The sequence below is a fragment of the Ranitomeya imitator genome, chromosome 1 (assembly GCF_032444005.1).
Source record: "Ranitomeya imitator isolate aRanImi1 chromosome 1, aRanImi1.pri, whole genome shotgun sequence".
Lineage (NCBI taxonomy): Eukaryota > Metazoa > Chordata > Amphibia > Anura > Dendrobatidae > Ranitomeya > Ranitomeya imitator.
In genome coordinates, this window is record NC_091282.1 from 967,086,539 (window position 1) to 967,107,469 (window position 20,931).

The 20,931-nt window shown below is 40.9% G+C and overlaps 1 protein-coding gene across 11 annotated transcripts in view; it reads left to right on the forward strand.

The window, feature by feature from the left end:
• CAMK2D (calcium/calmodulin dependent protein kinase II delta) overlaps positions 1-20,931 on the forward strand; it is a 286,176-nt gene that overhangs the window by 168,326 nt on the left and 96,919 nt on the right. For all 11 annotated transcript variants that reach the window (XM_069743769.1, XM_069743771.1, XM_069743777.1 and 8 more), the window contains exons 5-6: positions 8,298-8,363; positions 18,190-18,262. In XM_069743769.1, the coding sequence (XP_069599870.1) occupies positions 8,298-8,363; positions 18,190-18,262 (139 nt within the window). The remainder of the gene's footprint in view (positions 1-8,297; positions 8,364-18,189; positions 18,263-20,931) is intronic.

Sequence of the window (20,931 nt, forward strand, 5' to 3'; positions counted from 1 at the left end):
GAAAGAAAGCACTGGTGAACTCATCAATGCAAAAAGACCTTTGTGCCCACGGAAGACAACAGTGGTGGATGATCGCAGAATAATCTCCATGGTAAAGAGAAACCCCTTCACAGCAGCCAATCAAGTGAACCACACTCTCCAGGAGGTAGGCGTATCAATATCCAAATCTACCATAAAGAGAAGACTGCATGAAAGTAAATACAGAGCGTTCACTGCACGGTGCAAGCCACTCATAAGCATCAAGAATAAAAAGGCTAGACTGGACTTTGCTATAAAACATCTAAAAAAGCCAGCACAGTTCTAGAAGAACATTCTTTGGACAGATGAAACCAAGATCAACCTCCACCAGAATGATGGAAAGAGAAAAGTATGGCGAAGGCATGGTACAGCTCATGATCCAAAGCATACCACATCATCTGTAAAACACGGCGGAGGCAGTGTGATGGCTTGGGCATGCATGGCTGCCAGTGGCACTGGGTCACTAGGGTTTATTGATGATGTGACACAAGACAAAAGCAGCCGAATGAATTCTGAGGTTTTCAGAGCCATACTGTGTGCTCAGATCCAGCCAAATGCAGCCAAACTGATTGGTCATTGTTTCATACTAGAGATGGACAATGACCCAAAACATAAAGCCAAAGCAACCCAGGAGTTTATTAAAGCAAAGAAGTGGAATATTCTTGAATGGCCAAGTCAGTCACCTGATCTCAACCCAATTGAGCATGCATATCACTTGTTAAAGACTAAACTTCAGACAGAAAGGCCCACAAACAAACCAACTGAAAACCACCGCAGTGAAGGCCTGGCAGAGCATAAAAAAGGAGGAAACACAGCGTCTGGTGATGTCCATGAGTTCAAGACTTCAGGCAGTCATTGCCAACAAAGGGTTTTCAACCAAGTACTAAAAATGAACATTTTATTTAAAATTATTGAATCTGTCCAATTACTTTTGATCCCTTTAAAAACAGGGTGGCACATGTTAAGGAGCTGAAACTCCTAAACCCTTCATCCAATTTTAATGTGGATCCCCCCTCAAATGAAAGCTGAAAGTCTGAACTTCAACTGCATCTGAATTGTTTTGTTTAAAATTCATTGTGGTAATGTCTATAACCAAAATTAGAAAAATGTTGTCTTTGTCCAAATATATATGGACCTAACTGTAGTTATACATCTTATTACTTCTACCCAAGTGCATGACCTTACATTTATCCCCATTAAAGCTCATTTGCCATTTATCAGCCCAAGCTTCTAGTTTACATAAATCATCCTGTAATATAAATTTGTTCTCCTCTGTATTGATTACCCTGCAGAGTTTAGTGTCATCTGCAAATATTGAAATTCTACTCTGAATGCCCCCTACAAGGTCATTAATAAATATGTTAAAAAGAAGAGGGCCCTATACTGACCCCTGTGGTACCCCACTGCTAACCGCTACCCAGTCCGAGTATGCTCCATTAATAACCACCCTTTGTTTCCTATCCCTGAGCCAGCTCTCAACCCACTTGCACATATTTTCCCCTATCCCCATTATTCTCATTTTATGTATCAACCTTTTGTGTGGCACCGTATCAAAAGCTTTTGAAAAGTCCATATACACTACATCCACTGGGGTTCCCTTGGTCCAGTCCGGATCTTACCTCTTCATAGAAGCTGATCAAATTAGTCTGACATGAACGGTCCCTAGTAAACCCGTGCTGATACTGGGTCATGAGGTTATTCCTCTTCAGATACTCCAGCATAGCATCCCTTAGAATGCCCTCCAGGATTTTACCCACAGTAGAGGTTAAGCTTACTGGCCTATAATTTCCGAGTTCAGTTTTTGTCCCCGTTTTGAATATTGGCACCACATTTGCTATACGCCAGTCCTGTGGCACAGACCCTGTTGTTATGGACTCTTTAACCCCTTCATGACCTTGGGATTTTACGTTTTTCGCTCCCCTCCTTCCCAGAGCCATAACTTTTTTTATTTTTCCGTCAATTTGGCCATGTGAGGGCTTATTTTTTGCGGGATGAGTTGTACTTTTGAACGACATCATTGGTTTTACCATGTCATGTACTAGAAAACAAAAAAAAAATTCCAAGTCCGGTGAAATTGCAAAAAAAGTGCAATCCCACACTTGTTTTTTGCTTGCCTTTTTTGCTAGGTTCACTAAATGCTAAAACTGACCTGCCATTATGATTCTCCAGGTCGTTACGAGTTCATAGACACCTAACATGACTAGGTTATTTTTTATCTAAGTGGTAAAAAAAATTCCAAACTTTGCTTTAAAAAAAAAAAATTTGCGCCATTTTCCGATACTCGTAGCGTCTCCATTTTTCGTGATCTTGGGTCGGGTGAGGGCTTATTTTTTGCGTGCCGAGCTGGCGTTTTTAATGATAGCATTTTGGTGCAGATACGTTCTTTTGATCGCCCGTTATTGCATTTTAATTCAATGTCACAGCGACCAAAAAAACGTAATTCTGGCGTTTCAATTTTTTTTCTCGCTACACCGTTTAGTGATCAGGTTAATGCTTTTTTTTATTGATCGGGTGATTCTGAACGCGGTGATACCAAATATGTGTAGGTTCTATTTTTTTTTTTTTTTTTTATTTTGAATGGGGCGAAAGGGGGGTGATTTAAACTTTTATTTATTTTTTTTTTTTTTCACTTTTTTTTTTACTTTTTTTTTTTTACTTTTGCCATGCTTCAATAGCCTCCATGGGAGGCTAGAAGCAGGCACAACGCGATCGCCTCTGCTACATAGCTGCGATCTGATATTCACTGCTATGTATCAGAAATGCAGGTGTGCTGTGAGCGCCGACCACAGGGTGGCGCTCACAGCTACCGGCGATCAGTAACCATAGAGGTCTCAAGGACCTCTATGGTTACTATTCAGTAGCATCGCCGACCTCCGATCATGTGACGGGGGTCGGCGATGCGATAATTTCCGGCCGCCCGGCCGGAAGCGGTAGTTAAATGCCGCTGTCTGCGTTTGACAGCGGCATTTAACTAGTTAATAGGCGCAGGCAGATTGCGATTCTGCCCGTGCCTATTACGGGCACAAGTCAGCTGTTCAAAACAGCTGACATGTCCCGGCTTTGATGCGGGCTTCGGCGGTGCGGGGCTTCTGACCTCGGACGTACTATCCCGTCCGAGGTCAGAAAGGGGTTAAAGATTAAAAATAATGGTCTATCAATGACTGTACTTAGTTCCTGCAGTAATCAGGGGTGTATCCCATCCGGGCCTGGAGATTTGTCAATTTTAGTGATTTTTAGACGCCGCCGCACTTCCTGCTGGGTTAAGCAGGTGACACTTAATGTGTTCAGCCTGTGATCTATTAGTATAACCAAGTCTTTTTCATACGTGTTGTTGCTTAGCCCTATTCCTCCCATTCTGTATATGCTTTTTTCATTTTTATTGCCCAGATGTAGTACTTTGCATTTTTCCTTGTTAAAAACCATTCTGTTAGCTGCTGCCCACTGCTCCAGTTTATTTATATCTTTTTGAATCCTCTCTCTCTCTTTTCTCTAAATTTGCTGATGACACAAAGCTAGGAGGGATAGCTAATACTAATCAGTGTCCCCTCAATTCCTTCATCTAAATCATTGATAAAGTTGTTGAACAATACAGGGCCCAGGACAGAGCCCTGTGGTACCCCACTTGAGGCATTCTTCCAACTGGATGTGCAGCCATTTACGACCATTCTTTGGGTCCGATCACTAAGCCAGTTATGAATCCACCTAACAGTTGCCTTGTCCATTCCATACTTGGTCATATTTTCAATAAGGATTGTGTGAGATACTTTGTCAAATGCTTTGCAATAACAATTAGTGTATATTACTATGCCTCATTGAATATGATCTGAATGGACAATATTATGATCTTGTCCCTGATGAGGGGCACTGAGGCGCATGTTCTATTTTACGCAATTGCAGTTTAATTGGCGAAACATTTCAAATTAATGTTTTGTTGGTATAAATTGGCATTAATAACCTCAGTAAAACCACATGCAGTTGTAATCACATCACAAATGCAGCATGTGACCTTGTCTCTTTCACTATCTCCATCAGACACTATATGTTCACTACACTTTGGTATTTGGCTAAAAAGATTTTTAAGCAGGGTGGCTCAGTGGTTAGCACTGTTGCTTTGCAATTCTGGGTTCATATCTCACCAAGATATTGATCTGCCAAGAGTATGTATGTTCTCCCCATTTTTGCTTGGGTTTCTTCCGGGTACTCGGTTTCCTCCCACATTCCAAAGACATACTGCCTGTAGATTGTGAGCCCCAATGGGGACAGTGATGATAATGTCTGTGGAGTGCTGTGGAATATGATGGCGCTACATAAGCGACGCATGATAATAAATAAGCATGTCAGAATAATTTTCTGTCAGATGACATATTTTATCTAATCAAATGGCGATTTGCAATCATTCAATTTAAGACCTATATACACACTAGACTAATATTGGCTGAATCCACCGATATTGATCTAATATTTATGTGGGCGCTGGCCGACTGATGGTCAGGAGAGATGTCAGTCTAGCATATTGTGCATTTTGCTCCCTGAGATAAGCTGTTGGCCGACGTGACATTTGGCGGTCTTCTCATAGAGGACAAAGAAGCGCCTGGCTGAAGCATCAAATGTGTATGTCCAGCCATAGATGCCTGACTGGATAGAACACCTTAGGCTTCTTTCACACTTCCGTCGGTACGGGGCCGTCACAAAGCGTCAGTGCAACATACCGACGGACAGTGGTGATTTTCTGCACAACGTGGGCAGTGGACGCAGTGTTTCAACGCGTCCGTTGCCCATAGTAAACTCCCAGGGAGGAGGGGGTGGAGTTACGGCCGGGCATACACACTTGAAAATGCAGGACACGACGTACGAAAAAAACGTTCCGTTGAATGTTTTTTCGCTACAACGGTCCGCTAAATAAACCAAAGCATCCAGTTCACGACATGTGTCCATATGTCGTGATCCGTTGGCAATACAAGTCTGTGGGGAAAAAAACGCATCCTGCGGGCAACTTTGCAGGATGCGTTTTTTTCACAGAACGACGCATTGTGGCGGCCCCTAAACGACGGAAGTGAGAAAGAAGCCTTAGGCTACTTTCACACTGGCGTTTTTTTTAATACGTCGCAATGCGTCGTTTAGGGGAAAAACGCATCCTGCAAAGTTCTTTGCAGGATGCGTTTTTGCCCCATAGAGTTACATTACCGATGCATTGCGACGTATTGACACACGTCGCAACCGTCGCAAGCCGTGTTGTGGCGGACCGCCGGGAGCAAAAAACGTTAAATGTAACGTTTTTTGCAGCCGACGGACCGCTCCCCCACCTCCCCGCACCTCACAATGGGGCAGCGGATGCGATGAAAATCTGCATCCGCTGCACCCGTTGTGCGGCGCAAACCACGCTAGCGTCGGTAACCTCAGCCCGACGCACTGCGACGGGCCGAGCCCAACGCTAGTGTGAAAGTAGCCTTACGTGTATGGCCACCTACGGTAATCGGTATAAAAGCTGTTGTACGTCTCGCGTGGCAGCATTACAATTATTGACAGTGGTTTACCTGTCAATGTTCCCTTGATGTTTTATGACTCAGAAATAATGAATGAAGTGGTGCCAGCAATTATGGATGTACATAGTCACAGTTCTGCCAGACAAGCAAATATTGAGTACAGGGGTAGGAGACGATCATTCCTCCCTATACCTAGTCATGTGCGAGCAGCAGTTACATTAAAACCTTCATACAGGATGAAACTATGGTCTCCTCATCTATAAATGCACCGTATATAATTTTGTGTGAGGACTTGTAGTGCTTACATCTATTAGTAATGGTCAGATGGTCGTGGTGTACTTCACTTTACTTTTTTTTTTTTTTCTTCATTCCCTATTTTCCTTTTACCATTCTGTCTGAATTTATAGTAGCCCCCTACCCCCAGTGTGCTCATAAACAAGTGACCAGTAGAGGCAGTGGGAAGCTGGATAACTGTGTAATTAAAGCTAGAAATACTTGTATTCACTGTGAAAATCTACACAGCGCTAATCCCTAGTGACTCCACACCGATCCGTAGAAGGCTGTCAATCAGCGACCGGTCAGGCGAGAAAGGTCTCTGTCTAATAAATGAGCTGGGATTAGGCTCACAGCAAACTAATTTGCAAAGTGTACACAAATGTTAAAATTATTGCCTTCCAGTAACCCTTACAATACATATAAAATACATTTATGTAGATAGCAGAGTATATACAGAGCGATAGGTTCACATTTGTGCTTCCCATAAAACTATCAAAATATGTACAAGATGATTTGGCTTGGACATCTGCACTTGGAGAATTTGCTTGATTTTGTTCAGAGATGCAGTGTTCTCAGATCCTTAAGGGGGGTATCCATAACTTTTTAATATTTTTTGTATCGAGCGAAGGACTAACAAGCAGGTTGTTGGTATCTATCTGCTTGTTCTGTATGGGTACAATCTATGCTGGCTGCTGCCTGACTGTGATTCCTCTGTTTAACACTAGAACTACCGATGGTCATTTTGACTCTTCGCAATTTTTATTTCTCTTTTGTGACTACATTTTTCTGAATTCCAGCTTGAGATTCGGTGACTTTTACTCATTTAGGATGCAAAAAAGATTTTGTGACCATAAATAATTTTGGGGAAAAAAAAGTACCTTTTTTTTCAAAATTTACCTTTAATTACCAAAGAGAGTCAATTTGACTCCCTACTATATCTTGCTAGTCTTTGTCACCAAATGTTATTATTTCTTTTAGTTTTCATTTTCTTATATGTTTAGAATACATATTGGCTTAGACTTAGAATAATTAGCATTTTTGCAAATATACTTGACATACACAGAACATATACAGGACATCCGTCAGTGAACCAGTGAACTCTCGAGTGGACGACATAATTTCTGTAGAATACGGCCTGCAGTTTTGCTATTTGCTACTATGGCTAGAAGAAGTTCGCTAAAGCCTGACAATATTCATGCTATTTTGCATTCTTTACTTTCCATATACATTCTATAAATTAAAGTTACAACAATACCAGGAGCAAGAAACTCTCTAAAAATAAACAAAAACAAGCCAGGAGTTAAAATGACTCCATTCGGTCGTTTTAGAGGGGTGACCAGTCCGGTAGTCCTAGTGTTAATTTCGCCTCATGTCAATGGAGCTATTCCTCTTTTGGATGGCTCTCTTGATGGCGCATCACTGCAGACATCATTCTAATCGACCGCTGGCTCCCCACAGCTAGGCAGCGGGGAGACAGCTGTCAATTAGTATGACCTTGATAGAATCGCCCCATCAACGGAGTGGAAGAGAAGACGCTGTTCAGTCAATGTGACGTCAGTAGAAGCAGGGGAATCGTCAGCAGGAATGGTCTGTGACCTCTCCGGCAGAAATTGTTGCCAAGCAGAACAGGCAGATAGTTAGTAACTACCTACCTGTTGGTTCTCAGCCCCATATGGACAAATAATACAAGTCCAAGATAACCACTTTAAAGGGTACCTGTCATATCCCAAAATGCTATTAACCTGCAGAGGTTAATCTGCCGTTTCATAGCATTCCAAAGCTGCTCAGCCACTGCACTGAAAACCTTGAAGAAATGAACTTTATTACTTGGCCTTCAGTCATATAGGCGCGGCTGCCACAGTACATAGTGAGTGACAGCTGTAAACACTCCCCAGTACTGACTGAAAGCCGGCTCAGCGCAGTGCATCGGTACGGAGCCGGCTGTCCGTCAGTGCTTGGGGTTTGGTTACAGCCGCCGCTCCCTATGTACCACTTTATGATTACAGCGGAGCCTCTATGACTGAAAGCTTGAAACAGTTGGTAGGAATAAAGTTAATTTCCTCCCAAGATTAGGGAGATGATGTTTCATCTGAAAATTGTGTTACTTTGTAGCCAGAGTGCAAGTAGTGAACTGTTCAGGAGTTTGGGAAAGCTGGGTGTGCACGTGTACCAGTGTGTTGCCCAATGCAAGCATCTCACTGACCTGGTAAAATGGTGACAGGTGGCGGCATAAAGTGTGGCGTGGATGTCTATGGGTGCGCTTACCTCATTTTTGGCCTACTGTGATAGGTGAGCGGATGGGTGAGTGGGAAGCGGAGTCCCCCCTTTACGGTAGCATCCGAGGCACATGATGTGTCCTGAGCAAGTGGTGTTGCTCATGGCAGTGATGATAAGACCAATATAATAAATAAATATCCAGGTGAGTTTGCTTTTCTATACTGCAGTCTTTACAGTAGATTTTGTCATTAAGTGTTAATTGTGCAGTTTGTTTTATGATTCTTTTATGTTGTGTCTCGGCAGAGTTACTGGTGGAGAGTTGTTTGAAGATATAGTAGCACGAGAGTACTATAGTGAAGCAGATGCAAGGTAAGTGATGACTATTCCATTTCAGTGCTTCCTGAAGAAGTTGTACCGATGAGTCCTATAAGACCTTATTGCTCATATGCCCAAATCTTCATAACCCCTTCACATGCCGCTGATATGTGGTAGGTGTGCGTCCATTCACCCGAGCTAATGGCCTGTGATATTGGACTGCTGATCTTCTATACCTGACACAGCGCATTGACAAAAGAAGATTTATTACAATAAGGCCTTCAAGGCTTAAAGGGATTGTCCAGTCCAAATTGGTAAGTCTGCAGTCACTCTGTGGGACTGCAGACTTATGAATCCCCCCCCCCCCCCCCCCAGCGCACGCACTGTTCTCTGCAAGGATTTGCCAGTTTCTGAGACGGGATCGGAGGGTATGTATGAGTTATACATACTCCAGGCCAGTGAGCGCTGCCTCGCTTCCATACACTTATATGGGAGCGCCCACTAGACGGGCTCCGGCTGGGAGTATGTATAACGCATATACTGTATATCCTCCAATCCCAGCACAGAAATTTAGTTTTGTAAGGAATCAAATGATAATTTTCATGGTAGCCCTTTGCAGCCATTAGCTACATTTCTGTAGCTTGTATTCGAGCTGGTAGGGAATTACATATCTTATATTATGTTTTTTCTACTGGCGATCCACCCCGCAGACATGCCCCATTACTGGGGAATTAATAGCTTTTCCAATCAGAAGGGATTTATTCTCATAAAAGGAGTTTGTCATTTTTATATATTAACATGATATCCTGCCTCTACCGAGCCATATACCTTTATGGTAGTCGTGCTTTTCTGACTTAAATTCAGACTGCAAAATTATATTTTTTTCTCGTATTTCCCCTTTTAATAAATGGAACAGACATGTTAAGCGATGCTTTTCTTTCAAGTGCCAGGCAACGTTTTCATTTTGGCAGACAACAGGGAATTACGAGTGTAGGTGACATAAGCATCTACTTGGAAATAAATGAATTTTCATTTTCAAAGCGTGAATGGGCTTTTCGAGCTTTTCTTGGCGGTTCTTCATTCCAAGCCTGTAATTATCCGATACTATGTGCCTCCTGTAGTAATAAAATATTAGTCAAGGTTCTGGCCTACTTCAAACATATGTCCAGCTTTCAGCGCCATTTCCCGATTTACTTACAAACTTAATCTGAAAAAGAAAGAATTGAGTAATATTGTAAATGGATTCCTTCATTATTTACTTCTTCAGAGGCTCAGTCTGTACTATAGTCCAGAGCTGCATTCACAATTGGGTTTGGCTTCAGATCTGAAATCTCCCAGCGTTCCTTATTGTCCTTTTACCAGAAGACTGTGATTTGTATGGTGGCAAGAATATAATTTACAGCGTGCGTTCTCCAATAATCTGAATATCAGACCTGCAATATTGGAGCGTACTTAATGAGTAACAGTCATTTTAATTTTTATCTCTTAAATCAATAGTACACATAAAATGAAGCAGCTTTGTAAGATATCTTATCAGAGAAATCTGCTCCGTTCTCCTCCTGGAGTGATCTTTGACTCTCAATTCATGGGTAAAATCCGTATTTAGTAAAGACTGATTTTAACATTACTAAGATAGGAAATGACAGTTTGTGGTTTTAAAATTCTATGGAGGAGGAGGAAGTATGGGCAGACGTCGAATTTCTGCTGCAAGATCTTCTGAAATGACAGACATAGAAGTTTAGGAGCACCAACTGTCACCTACTGTTTTAATAATGGGAAAATCTGTATTCACTTAATACGGATTTTACCTGTGAACTGAAAATGTTGATATTTAAAGGGATATTCCCATCTCCAAGATCCTACCCTAATATGTAGTAGGTGTAGTAATAATAATTAGTGATGAGTGAGTATGGGTTTTCCCGAGCACGCTTGGGGGGTCTCCGAGTATTTGTTAGTGTTCGGAGATTTAGTTTTCACCACCGCAGCTGAATGATTTACAGCTGCTAGCCAGCCTGAGTACATGTGGGGGTTGCCTGGTTGCTAGGGAATCCCCACATGTAATCAAGTTGGCTAGTAGCTGTAAATCTTTCAGCTGCGGCAAGGAAAACGAAATATCCGAGCAGTCACAAATATTTGGAGACCACCCGATCGTGCTCTGGAAAACCCGAGCAACGAGTACACACGCTCATCGTCATCACTAATAATAATAATATTGGCAACATTAGAAATGTAGTATATTTTTTCTGATTTATGTCTTTCCTCATGTGCAAGTATTTCAGGACTTTAGATATCCATGGTTACGACCACAAACATACTGACAGTTAGTTACCTAGTTGCTAGTGGTCGTAACCATGGATACTTAAGGTCTTGTAATTCCTGCACATGAGGAAAGAGAAATAGTGAAGCATAAAAAGCTATGCTACATTTCTAATTGAAGGTATTTGCTAACATTAATAATAATAATATTATTACACATCTACTACATATTAGGATAGGATCTTGGAGATCTTTAATGATCAGTTCAGGAGAAAGATGAGGATTACACTAATAAGGTATTAGATATTACATTTCTTATTTTCACATGTACTATTGATTTCTGAAAAAAAATTTAAATGATGGTTACTCTTTAAACTGTAAATCAAGAGCTCCAGTAAATAATGAAGAGAACAGTGTAACAACTGATTAGAGGTAGTGCCGTAAATCTGACCCCCATTGATGTGTAACTGATGGCTTATCCTAAGAATAGGTGATCAATTTTAAATGGAATGTGTCATCAGAAGTAACCTTTTGTTTAAAGTGAATCTGTCAGTAGCATCAGCATTCCTAAGCCGTCTATATGACCGTGTAGGTCATAGGAAGCTGAATAAAATGATATATGCGATCTGATGTCTCATTCCAGAGAAATCCATATTTTTCTGATATGTAAATGAGATGTTCCAGGCTATAAGGAGGACACTAATCTGCATAAGAATCGGCCTCCAGAGCTTATTGTACATGAAGGGGAGTTACCAGTGTGATGTATAATGGCCGCTCTCTCCTCTCCTGATCTCAGTGCAGAGCTGTGTGTGATTATACCTCACACATCTGCAGGTTCCTCGCTGCCTCCGCTTCCAAGTGTTTGCAAACAGACAAAGATAACTTCTGTTCTGTGTTGGTTACTTGTCTCACACTGATAATGACGCATTCATTTATAATAAGCTCTGGAGGCAGAGTTATCTTCCAAGCAACATCCTCCGCAGAGCCTGGAAGAGGACATACACTTAACATGAAAAGCTGAATTAAACAATAGGTTATTTTCTAATGACTCATTATCTTTAATAGGCTGAATATCACACAGTTATCCAACCCCCACAATCTTTCTTATTTCAGGCTGACAAACTTTAGTTCAGTCATTTTCCATTATTTATGGCATAATCCTTCTAGGATACAGTAGGCATAAGGCCTTTATACTGCTCGTCTGTACAATGAGCGAGTTGAACACCCCGATACTTCTGTTGTCTTACATGTTCCGCACTTTATATAATGATGTATGGTATATAACACCACCTTTTGCGACAATGCCTTTCATATCCAGCAAACATTTTACTATCCTGTTGCTCTAGTTCTTTCCTGTGATATCAGATCTCTGTGGTCATATATTTATTTCTCTCAGCCATTAAGTTCAATGATGTCCCAATTGATAACTTAGAGAAGAGCTGGAAAAGGAAAGGGACTTTCAGGTCATTGATGTGACAATGATTCATTATGTGCCTAGTCTTCACATCCAACATCGGTTTGAAAGCAGAAGACGGAGATACTAGTTTAAAGACCTTACATTTTGTGTGTGTAAATAATTGAAAAATATTCATTCAGGCTGAACGCCATATTAAAGGGGTTGTATCAAGTTTGTTCTTCAAGCACTCTTCTCTCCCTCCTTGATTCTTACATGCCTAGTGACATTGCACTCCTTAAGACTAACAGGATTTGCGGCATAACTAAGCTGCTGTCCCCAATGTTACTAGCAGAGGCAGCCGCCTTGCAACTGTAGAATCCGAGAAGCACGGAGGCTCGCCAGGTGCAGCGATGCACAGCAAACGGCTTGCTAACGGCTCACTTCTTACCTACAAAGCTGGCCACCTTTGGTAAGCTGCAGAGGTGGCTGGTAACTTGGGCAACCAACTGTTACAAATATGAGACAACCCCTTTAATGATGTTTATTTAGCTTAGACCGTGCACTGGTGTCTGTGACTCTCCCCATTGTATCATCATATTTCTTCAGTTGGGAGCGCACATTTATTCCCGTTGCCTGCATTCTTTTGTCTTTTCCCAGCACATTTCCTTAGCGCATGCATTTATTCCTGATTTCCAATGCAGTTTTCCTCTCACTGTGTTAATTCTGTTTGGGGATTTTTGTATTTAGATCTTCAATGACATTATTTTACCTAAATGTGTGTGTTTAGGGTAAAATTAATTTTTACAATTGGGTTTCAGTAAACATTGTGCAGCGTTTGCCTTCTCTAGCCTCTGTGTTGCGCTGTCTATTGCTACCTGCGGAGTGAGATAACTGTGAGTTTGTCAGTGAGCTCGATCTGACAGCAGACTTTGGAGCTGTTCTCCTTTTTCTCTTGATCTCTTCCAAGCTGATTTATGACCACATCAAAATTATGCATTATATGCTATGGAGGGTGGAGCACAAAGGCTGCAGGAGAGAAAGAGTTAAAAAAAAAAAAAAAAATGATACCCATTTATAATCTTTTTTGTTTAGCCAAAAAGCAATACATTTATATAAAAATATGCCCTTGAAGATGTCCATATTAGAGTTGGTAAAAATTGATTTGCCGGTCTGGGTGCATCAGCCACGTAAATAACCTGTGACCACTGGACCTGAGAACAGCCTCTAATGGCATCCGTTGCTCTTCTTTTGACTAGCCAACCTGGTGCCATGTCATTATTACACACAACCAGGCTAGTCAATCAAAAAGAGCCAAGGATGCCGTCTGGCAGGAGGCAGTTTTCAAGGTTCCCATCCGTTGGCCACAGATTTCTTTCTTGGCTTATGGACTGAGTCCTGCAAATCGCTTGTCACTAGTGATAAGTGAATATACTTGTTACTCGAGATTTCTCGAGCACGCCCAGGTGACCACCGAGTATTTTTTAGTGCTCGGAAATTTAGTTTTTCTTGCCGCAGCTGAATGATTTACATCTGATAGCCAGCATAAGTACATGTGGGGGTTGCCTGGTTGCTAGGGAATCCCCACATGTACTTAGCCTGGCTAACAGATATAAATCATGCAGTTGCGGCAAGGAAAACTAAATCTCCGAGCACTAAAAAATACTCGGAGGACCCCCGAGCATGCTCGAGAAATCTCGAGTAATGAGTATATTCGCTCATCACTACTTTTCACATCTCTAGTCGATATCCTTCAAGTCCTTGCTGATATGCAACCTAGACAATATTCTTAGGTGAATTAATTGCTAAAATCATGGTATAAATGTACAATTTTATAACCTAACTCGCATACGACGATGCGGTAAGATAGCCTGCTGCACAAAAGCGCACTTCAGCCCCTTATTTTATCGTGTTCAATGACTTGTTACAGAAACTTACCACTTAGACACTAATGAATTGTTCTAAAATATTGTTCCCACTTGTACCCACACTAAGACCACCTAGTATTTACACCATGTAGGCCAGATAGTAGTGTGCACACAGTAACTAGATTCACAGGATTGCTCTTACCGTACAGAATTATCCACATATATTATTAAAGGGGTTGTCCATCTAGGTATGGCCCAAGGCCGCAAAGAAAATAATAAGCACCTACTCAGCTGCTGATACTCAGGCCCGCTGGTTGACTTTCCCTGACTGGCTGCTGCAGACACACACGAACAACGCCTGAAGAAAAGGAAAGAAGACCTGTGGGGAACTATGGCCAGCGGAATTGAGGATCAGCAGATGATTAGTTGTTATATATTCGTTATAGCCCCAGTGTGCTACGAAAATATATAAGAAATAGGTGGAAAGCACCATTCCAGCATTTTATTTAATTGCAGTGCTGGAGTAGTGCTTGTAATCTCAGGTCCCTGCACCTACTCTTATACTCACCCGCTGTCATCTTCAACTCATATCGGCACCACTCCCATGGGTCTCCTGCGGTTTGTGACCTGCAGGATCGCTCCAGTATTTACTGAAGAAAGCTGGAGGTCTCTGTTCATTGCAAGTCTGTGAGAGCGTCGTTCTGGCTCTAAAAGACTTCTACAAAGAGCTTGTGACCGTTACTTCTGATCTCCAGCCAGAAGTTGTGGTCTCAAGATGGCGCTGCAGGACCGGTGCCAATAAAAGGTGAAGAAGGTGGTGGGTAAGACTAGGGTTAAGGACCTCAGATCAGAAGCACCACTCCAGATAGAAAAAAATAGTCAACTACAGAACAAGTACTTACTGCAGTAATTGTGCCTGAGGTTATAGGCCATGCAGAGTGCCCCTCTAAGGTCGGGGTCACACTTGCGAGTGTAATGCAAGAAACTTGCGCCTCAATACCCGACACTGCCGCCGGCACTCGGACTGAAGCGTGCAGTTGCCTGTATTTCTAAGCAGCCACACACTCCGGTCCCAAGTGTCGGCGGCAGTGCCGGGTATTGAGGTGGGAGACTTGCCCGAGTTTCTCGCATTGCACCCGCAAGTGTGACCCCGGCCTAATAAATCACCTTGCTTTGCTTTCTATTTCGCTAACAGCAGCACCTATCTGATCAGACACGCACTAGTCTCTATAACAGAGTTGCTAATGTGACTTTTTATTTTTTCTGGACAGGTTATCAAAAAATCATAGAAAATATTTTTTATGAACACATTGAAAAAAATATAACAAATAAATGATTATAAGCGATACATGTTTACTGCCCAGAATTCTGATATGAAGACATCGGCTGCGTTCACTGGAAAACTGCTGATAATTACAGTCAAAATAATCTGTATAAGTTTCCTCATCTTAAAAAAATAAAAATAATTTAAAAAAAGGGCCAATTTTTTTATCACAAGAGAGTGCTTGATTGTCACGACATTTGGAATATGCAGACTAGAAATAGAGGGACAATGGGTGGGCATTGTGAATATTCAATCTACCGTAAATATTGGATTAGCTGCTATTTCTGTCCTCCCTTCCTAACATTTGAATCATTCACCAAAGAGACCCCTTAATTACTGTGTGTAGGAGGAGAAGGTGCTGGAAGAAAAGGTTTTCATTACATTTATTGACTGGGTGTTTTTGTTTTTTTTCTAGAATGCAGATTTTTATATAAGATCTCATGCTGATCCAATAATTTTCTGGGGCAATCTCTGAAGGAAATAGTTATTAGAAATATTGACTTGTGTCTACAGATATATTGTCCTATTTCCAGAAACAAAGCAGAGCTATTCATAAGCCGCTCCTGTATTAGGCAGGCCCTCCTCTGCTATCAGAATAATGTGGAGCATGCTGAAATCATACCGCAGGCTTCAGTAGCTTTCAGAACATTGCTTCATTTCTTATATTGCATTGCTATATTTCTGATATGTCATGTTAATTCAGTTCTATACTGAAAAAAAATGATAAAATGAACAGTTCTCCCATCCTGGGGAATAGTGTACCATCTATCAGGGTGTGCAACTGTAATAGGCAAGACTCAGTTATTAGCCAACACAGTTTGCCTTAGTGTAACTCCTGGGGATTGCATGATATGGGCAAATCAGCACTGGCTTCACCTTCCATGCCTTTAGTCGAATCACATACACCTGGGGGAAATGAGAGAGCATCCTCCGGATGAGTGGCTGCAGGGATTGCCTGACATAGCAATGTCACGCAATCCCCGGGAGAGCCAAAGCTGACACTGGAGGTGAATATAGGTGTTATTGTTTTACGATAGTGAAATATAGGGGTTGTCCAACTAGTACACAAGCTCCATCAATGTCCCGGCACTACTTCTGCATTTGCTTCAATACAAGTGAGATCCTCCCCAACCCCACCCTCTTCTTGTGTCAGTGAAGGGGGTTGGCTGACTGTTTCACTTCATTAGCTAAATCAGTCCCATTATTAATCTATGAAGTAACCGTGAAAGATTTGGGGACTGGCTTAGCTGGTGAATTGAGCCAGGCCCCTTCATACATCTTACTGACACAGGGAAGGAGGATTTGGCTGCCACAGCTCTACAACCTCAATAGGTGACTGAAATGTGGCCATCCATTAATAAGATATACTAGTAAGCTTAATTATTTTATATTTGGTAACCAAGTAAGAGCTTTTTATTTCATCAGACTTTAAATTGACACCCGAAGTTTTTTTTTTTTTACAAGGAGCAAGAAAAAAAACTTTCTGTAATCTTATCTTCTCATTGTCATAATAATTTGTAATGTAGAGAGAATGAGGAAAAAAAAATAACACCTGAATGCAGGATCAAACTTCCGAGGTAGTTATTTATCTGTAACCATGGGGACCAGCATAGAAGCAGAGGGCACAAAGGAAAAGTATTTCTAAAATGTCTTCTTTTTCACTTCAGTATGTAGTTCACATTAAATCTAATAAATATTCACTTATTTATATGGCCTAGGGAAGCCATTGTGGGCCAGAAGCCTTCATCAGCCTTAGCCCCAATCATCAGACCGTCCTCACACTTGTTTTAAAGAAGTCTTGTCACCAGGACAAAAGTCAATTTGGAGTTGTTCAAACAATTTTCAGTGATTGTTCTTTAGGCTACTTTGCATAATTACCCTGTGAAGGGACGCCCCCTTGGTAAAGACTGTAGAAATTGGCACTAAATAAAAAGTCCCATATCTCTGGCAAGTAAAAAACAAACAGAATACTCAGGAGTGGGAACAAATTTAGAGCAAACTCTGTCTACAGGTTCTCTTTCCAATTTATTAGTAAATGGTTGTCCAATACTTTTCAGTGTTTAGCCTCTGGAAAGTTTTTCTAAATACACTAATTTCCTCTCGCTGATCACCCTGTGCCGATAGCGATTATGTGGTTCACCGCTTTTTTCTGACTTCCTATGCCGTTCCATTCTATGGTTTCTCATTCCTGGCTCAAATGCAACGTCAGTGATGACCGTCGGGAATGGGGCATGATAAGGGAATATTTAGAAAAATGGGCAGAAGAAGGCAATTGATGAAAAGTATTGGGCAACCACTTTAATGGAAACATATTATGTCAAGTAATGCTATTAATCTGCAAATATAGGGTTAATTGCGATAAAAAGGTGCTTTCAGTCATCCAGGCGTGCTGGCGCAGCTTCGGCACGTGGATTGCCTGCAGTGCGTCCGAGCCAGATGTGAGTCTCCCAGAGAAATAAGTAAAGTTTACTCTCAGGAGCCGTGCTTTCTGCACAGCGGCCGGACCGTTGACTTGCAGATCAACCCTATATCTGCGAGTTAATGGCGTTGACCAACATTACATTATTTTTGGGTCTCCGTTTGCTACAATTTATAGTTTTCCCCTTTTATATTTTTCTTACCTCCTGACATAAGTTGTGTATTTTGTTTTCCCTTTTTTAGTTTCTTTCCGTTTTGATTAGAATTCACATTTCCATATCCTACTGTGTTCAGCACTTGTGCTCACTGTGATAAAGAGTATTTCGATATGGAAAGGAAATCACTGCTGTTTTGAAAATGTACATATTATTTTCAGCTCCTGTAACATGGAATATGATTGTCCCGGTTTCTTTCCCTTGTTTAATTCCATGTTCAAATAATAAGTACGTTTTCATGTCCCCCGTGTTTACAGTGTTGTTGCTCCTAACGGTCCGTCTAGATTTGGCCTTCCGACTGATACCTGCTAACGTCTATGTCTGTTTGGTGTTTTCTGTTTGTTCACTGTGTAACGATTTGCCTTTAAATTGTTTTCCCTTCCATTGTACCCTTGTATTTTCACAGTCATTGTATACAGCAGATTCTAGAAAGTGTAAATCATTGTCATCTTAATGGCATAGTTCACAGAGACCTAAAGGTCAGTATATGATGCTTCCTAGTGACTTCGTACTGTCGCAAAGGTGAAAATTGGCTGACGTGTACCTTTCTTGATGACTACTGACTTATAATGAAATGCATGGTGCCTGCACGCTTCATATGCATCATGGCTGACATGTGGCTGTGGTCAGAAGTTGACTTGTCAGTAGCTGTCCAGGTGTACAGAGGTTTGGTCTTGCCATGATGGTTTATGCAGTCTGCAGATTTCACCCCACTTCTGTCCTCGGATATTGGGTTCAACTTACAAAGTCGACTGGTTAGAATTTATAACAAATTCTCGATTGGCTGTTTTAATACTCTGAACTCTTTTTTATAGGATTATTTAATCTATTTACGTGAAAAAGTTTTGTTTTAAAAAGTGCCTAAAAAAGTAAAGTTGCTACACATACCATATATAAATAGCAGTTTGCCGGAATTCGGCATTCTCTACCAGTTCCTGGTTGTAAGTTCTGACCCAGTCTTCCTGACGGTATACAGACAGTGGGTGTAAGCTTGGAACTAACACACGCCTCCTGGTGTTTGCATGCAGTCATTGCATTCAGCAGATCCTGGAGGCTGTACTTCACTGCCATCAGATGGGTGTTGTCCATCGAGATCTAAAGGTAAGTCGCTTCTTCAGAAGAAAGGTTGCGTATGCTGCTGTCTGGCTGTAATCTTGCATGAATTGCCTTATGTTGCTGCTGGCAGAGAATGTTTTGGATATCAGTCTTTTTTTTTTTTCTTATAAAATTGTTTTCTGTATGAATTTCTGTATTATGTATGTAGTGTTATTTGTAAATCGTTTTTAATTGGGCTAGCCATGTGTGAAGAACTAGCCTTATGTTAATCCGTTGGGATTTTCATGGGCTTTACAATGTAATTTAATTATGAAGAATTTATCAGACCACAGATGGGTACAGCTAATACAAATTTAGCATAATTTTAGTATATAATGATTGCAACATTCCAAGAAGTGATGCACAAATAATCTTCAAACGTTCTAAATATATATACTTATCCCAGAGAGCGGTCGCCTTTGCAGCCATTTGGTATCAGTAGACATATGCTAATTTGTGCAATTATACTAATGGGAAAACATTAGTGTCTTGCTATGATATTGTAGCAGAAATTGACTACCGTACATACCAAATTTAATACATTTCTATACTGAGAGTGGGGGAAACCCAAAGTTTATGTATAGTTATAATTGTTTACATCAACAAGAAACTGGTTCAATTTTTTAGGCGTTTTTTGTAGGAAGCAAAAGTACAACTGGAAACGTAGAACAAAAATGTTGTGCAAGAATTATCAAAATAAAGGGAATCATTAACTTAAGTCCTAAATGCTAAGGAGCTGAAAAACATATTAATCCAGTGCATCAAGAATGGTATGAAACCCCAAGTATTCCATAAAATATAATTATTAGTCAAGATAGAAATCACAATCAAGTATAATACAAAAGAAAAAGTGAACCATAAAGAGCCTTAATTTAGATTTGTGGGGCATGCCAACAGGACACCACCAGCATCTGTCAAAGAAAAGACGAAGCAGAAACAACAGCGTTGTGTGATGAAACGGATTATCGATTCCCTTGATATTTGGAGCCATAGTCGTAAATCATAAGTACAGATAATCAATCTACAGCGTCCAAATTCAGCCACGATTTCAGACAATCACTTTGTATTGTGGGCTATTTTTCTTTTCACATATTCTAATTGAATTTTCATATCATCTGAGCTAAATGTTGAGGTCTTCCGAGAAGTCTTACTGAAAAGGCATCACAACAAGCCACCGGCAAGACGCCATTGGTTTTTCCTGGACCTGGATCATTTTATGATCAAATATATTTATTTCCTAATGATGTGGGTGACTGTCTGTGCAATAGATGAAAGCTTTTTTTGTTTCATATAACGTTGGGCGTTTTGCCAGTTATACCAAATCCCATATCCTCCGTGTGATGTATGCTGTAGATTAACCCAAAAACGTGCCCCGATCTTTATGTAGTTGAAGTAGTTGCAAAGGTCCATCCAGCTCAACCTTTCTTCACCAGTTATACATTCCCTATCGCTAGTAAACATGGTAATATATTGTCGCAGTGGATTAACATTGCAGGAAAGGAAAGTGGGGTTACAAGAATAAGAAGGGTGCAATATGTCACCACAACTTGCTGTACTGTCTTTTGACCCTGATGAACTTCTCAAGACAATCAGACCTATTACTATCCATATTCTATTAGCCAGAAAATTCCTCATTGCTTCTAAATGGAAGCAATGAGCCCCCCCCCATTGTACAACAGATGTTCTAGAGAAAACTTCCCTCCACAATGTATACAAATATAATATCTCCATCAGGAATGAAGAATTTCAAAAATATTCTAACCATTTGTCCCTCTGGTCCAACACATACTCTACTAGGTTAAGACCTCTAGCTTTTCATACCTTATAAGAAGCATTCACCGGTCAAATTACCAAATACAAAATGTTTTATAGTTTTAATAATTCAGATAACTGTAATTACAATGTTATAGTAATATGACATGACATGCTACATTATTTATTACCTACTCTGCTATTTGTTGTTAGAAAAGCATCCAGCCCTTTTTTAAAAGCTGTTATAGTGTCTGCCATTACTACCTCTTGTGGTCGACATTCCACAGAGTGACTGCTCTAA